General features: G+C 64.6%; 2 protein-coding genes across 2 annotated transcripts in view; one reads left to right on the forward strand and one right to left on the reverse strand.

Annotated features, from left to right (window-relative positions):
* Positions 1 to 1,774, reverse strand: part of MNEG_12838 (hypothetical protein) — a gene marked incomplete at both ends in the record, with an annotated part of 3,914 nt that extends 2,140 nt beyond the window's left edge. The window contains 6 exons of the mRNA XM_014038689.1: positions 25 to 169; positions 636 to 755; positions 990 to 1,109; positions 1,246 to 1,376; positions 1,474 to 1,573; positions 1,748 to 1,774. Coding sequence (XP_013894143.1) covers positions 25 to 169; positions 636 to 755; positions 990 to 1,109; positions 1,246 to 1,376; positions 1,474 to 1,573; positions 1,748 to 1,774 — 643 coding nt within the window. The remainder of the gene's footprint in view (positions 1 to 24; positions 170 to 635; positions 756 to 989; positions 1,110 to 1,245; positions 1,377 to 1,473; positions 1,574 to 1,747) is intronic.
* Positions 1,775 to 2,761: 987 nt separating this feature from the next.
* MNEG_12839 (hypothetical protein) lies at positions 2,762 to 3,370 on the forward strand (the record flags this gene model as incomplete). The annotated part of the gene is made up of 2 exons (XM_014038690.1): positions 2,762 to 2,844; positions 3,163 to 3,370. The coding sequence occupies 2 exons, from the start codon at positions 2,762 to 2,764 to the stop codon at positions 3,368 to 3,370; spliced, it is 291 nt and encodes a 96-aa protein (XP_013894144.1).
* Between the last annotated feature and the right edge of the window lie 480 nt (positions 3,371 to 3,850).

Raw genomic sequence — 3,850 nt, forward strand, 5'->3', positions numbered from 1 at the left:
TACACACACACATCACGTACGCACCCGCCACGAGCAGGAAGAGCGCCTCGTACTGGATGACGCTGAAGCGCCGCTTCATCACCGTCCTCATCAGCAGCGCGATGGTGAAAATCTTCAGGTTGCCCAGCATCTTGGTGGTGGTGGGGCGGAAGTACAGCTGCATCGCAAACTGTCAAAGGGGGGTTGCATCGAGAGGTGTGGGTGCATCGACGGGGGCGGGGTGGGGGCGCGGGGCGCAGGGCAGCCAGTGGACGCCCGACACAGCCGAGGAGGTGCGCGGCTGCCAAGGCCTCGACCCATGGGAACCGCAGCCTGCGCAGCCGACAGTGCGTCCACGCCACTATGTACTCCCTCAAGCCGCCCGCCCGTGCGGGCCGCTCGCGAACACAGCCCTCTACCAAGCAGGGACGATAACGCAATCGCGCCCGCGACCGCAACCCTCCAAGAGACCCTCCTCACACCCAACCAGCGCGTGAAGTCTGCCCCCACCAGAGCGCGCCGCCACGTTCGCCCCGCCCCATTCCAAGGGCGTGGCGCTGCGTGCACACCCTCTTGCCCCCCATTGCATGCCGCCACGTCAGCGCCCCTCCTCCCACACACACACACCCAGAGCGTGCCACCACGTCAGCGCCCACCTTGAGGTAGTTGTTGACGGCGTACAGCGCCGCCGGCACCGCCAGCAGCCTGTTGTGCTGCGCGTCCGCTATGAAGGCGCTCACAGACGAGTACATCGGCCGCCCCGGCCGCCCCGTGCCCTGGCCGGGGCGCGCATGCGCGCGCGCGGCGTACGGGTCGTCAGGGATGCATGTCAGGGTCGGCGACGGCCGCGGCCGCGCCAGGGAGCGACCGCTGCTGGACACCTGGGCAGTGGCGCCTCGGTGTCCCTACCTGCCGAGCCCTTCCTCGCAGGCAATACGCGCATTTGCGGCACGCGGCGTCCTCAACCGCCACTGTGACCGCCCAAAAACAACCGCCACACGGCGGCTCACCAGCGCCAGCAGCACGCAGAACGCGAACGTGGTCTTCGCCAGCTCAGTAAGCAGGTTGACGCTGACCGGGTTGAACGAGAACTTACCGCTCTTGTTCTTGGAGAGGTGCACCAGCACAGGCTGCAGGCCTAGCATTGCGGAGGGCGCAAGGGAGGCAGCGGTCCAGTAAAAGGGAGGGGGGCAACAAGGCGAGATCGGTGCGCACACAGCCTGGCGCCTCTGCTGATGCAACGCCTTGCTGGTGCAATGCAACCACTGCATTGGTCCTGCCGGAGCAGAAGCCTGCTCTGGCGCCTGGCTGCTGGGGGGAATGCTGCTGCTGCTGATGCTGCTGCTGCTGCTGCTGCTGCTGCTGATGCTGCTTTTGCTGCCAGGCGAGCCCCGCCACTGACCATCCCTGCAGCAGCTTCCGCCCGCCCGCCTGCCGCATTCTGAGACATCAAAGCGCCCTCGCCGGCCCCCCGCTGCCGGCCTGCCGGCCCACCTAGCAGCAGGCAGTCTGACGCCACGAGCGCGATCTTGAAGGCATTCGACTTCTTTGCCGCCTGCTGCTTGAGCGGCTGATCGTACGCCCCAAACGCGACCTGATCCCCGAGCATGCGGGTGCAGCGGCGGAGGCGAGCGCCCTCCTTCCATCGTATGTTTCTTCTACACCGGCGAACGCCTCTGCTGCCGTCACTCAAAGGCAAGGTGCTGCCAGGGCCATGCACATGTGCAGACCAGGTTAGAAACCGTGTCTGCCAGCCTCCCTTGCCCACCTTCTTGCCATCTACAAGGGTCCCCATTGCCGCCGGCCGCCCGCCAGGCCCCGCTGCCTCGGCGCCTGGCGCCTTGGGAGCCTGTCCTGCGTCGAGCCCGCCGTCCTGATAACGCAACGTGCCGGCGCCAGGGAATCAAGCTGGTATATCTCAATGACCTAAGCTGCCAATCAAGGCTTCTTCAGGTCGTGGTGCATTGAGAGTTGGGCCTGCAGCGACATGCGAAGCATCGGCGCTGCAGCGTTGCATGAGGGGCTGTCCAGCACTAGGAGCGTGTGCGCGCTCGCGGTGATCCTAGGACATGCCGCACGGCCACCGGCAACCCTGATAACTTCCAGCAATGCAGGGCTCGCAAGGCGTACCTCGATCGCCTGACAAAGGCTCCTGCTCTGGTTGAGCAACGAGCGGTTCGATTCTGTTCCCGCCTGCGGAGCGCCCCCACGTCCCGGTGCCTGAATCAATGCCTATAATTCCACTGGTTTACGGTAATCTGTGGTATAATTCACACACTGATGGCACGGTGTTCCGGGTGGTGGTGGTGTCCAGTGAAAGTGGGCTCACGTGGATTGATGAGGTGTGTATTATGTGTGTTGTATCGAATGATAATGATACACAATGCTTCGATGCCTTTGACGATAGCTAGATCACGCAGAAGAATTTATGCCCCTTGGCGCATCTGATCATCTCAGGCTGTCTGGATTATATGTGTAGAGGGCAGCCACGGTCGTAGGACGATGGTCCGATTCCTACTTGAGCTAGATGAGTGCGTGCTGGAATGTGACGCCAATGCGGGCTTCGGCGACGCAACCGGCGCAAGCGGATCCCAGAATACGGGTGCGTGACCCACGTGGTTGAAAGGGGTCTCCCAGGTATGCCATGTTGGTTGCTAAGGCCACCTTATCCTGATTAATCGCAGCCCCAAGCACTTGAGGCTGCAGGGGGCGGCCATCGCACACCCCAACCACACCCACAGTCGTGGTCGTCACACACCCATGGGGCCGCCTGGGGGGCTGCATGGGCGACCCGACCGTCGTGGCGCAGTGCGCGGCCGCGCGGCGGTCAGGGCTGTTCACCGGCGTCATCAGCTACAACCAGCGGTGAGGCGGCCGGCGCTCAGGAGCACGGGTGGGGCCGCTCGGCTTCCCCACCTGCCCGCTGGAGACGCGGCCCCGCACTTGCGACACATGAGCCCCTGTGCTCAACCAGACACGATCTGCGCCACTAGATGCTCTGCACACACAAAAGCACGTACACACACACACACACACGCGCGCGCGCGCACGCGCACGTATGCAAGCAAGCACGAACGCACACACACACACACACACACACACACGCACACACACATGGAGAGAGATACACACACACTCTCACAGACACGATCACACACACATACACACATTCGCCACTCCCAGGTGCGTCGGCCGGTCGCGCGGCAAATCGCGCTCCTCGTCAGACCCCGACGCCGATGACCTGGCGGCCCTCTGCCGCCACCTTCTGGCGCAGCCGCTGCCCGAGGCCGCGGCGCCGGCGCGGCGGCTCGTGCTGATAGGCTACTCCTACGGCAGCTGCGTGGCCGCGCAGGCGCTGTCGCGGGTGCCTCAGGTGCGTCTGACAGGATAATGCAGCGACGCCGTAAACGGCCCCAAACGGCCCTGCGTGCTGTGCCTTGCATGCTGTGCATGCTGCGGGCTCTCCACTGAGGAGGGTAAGCAAGCGCAGGGTCAAGAAAGTCACGCCCCGCATCACGGGCGCCATGCACAACGCCCCTGCTGGGGGGGTCCTTTCATTCCGGTTTCTCCCCATGCCCCCCGCCCCCCCCCCCAGGTGGTTGCCTATGTCAGCATAAGCTTTCCGCTGGGCGTGCTCTCCAGATGGTTTTTGGGCGCAGGCGCCAGCTGGGCCGCGCTCGCGGCGTCGCCGCTGCCCAAGCTCTTGATGATTGGCGACGTGAGTCAGCTGCGCGCCCCTCCTGGGCGCCCAGACGCGGGGCTGGCTGCCTGGCACCTGCGTCTGCGGCCCACACAGCGCGCTCTGAAACGCACCTCGGTTGCAGTTGTGAGCTCGCTGCTCACGCTTTGGGGCTGGTGCAGCGTCCCGGGT

Source organism: Monoraphidium neglectum (assembly GCF_000611645.1).
Source record: "Monoraphidium neglectum strain SAG 48.87 unplaced genomic scaffold scaffold03466, whole genome shotgun sequence".
Classification (NCBI taxonomy): domain Eukaryota; kingdom Viridiplantae; phylum Chlorophyta; class Chlorophyceae; order Sphaeropleales; family Selenastraceae; genus Monoraphidium; species Monoraphidium neglectum.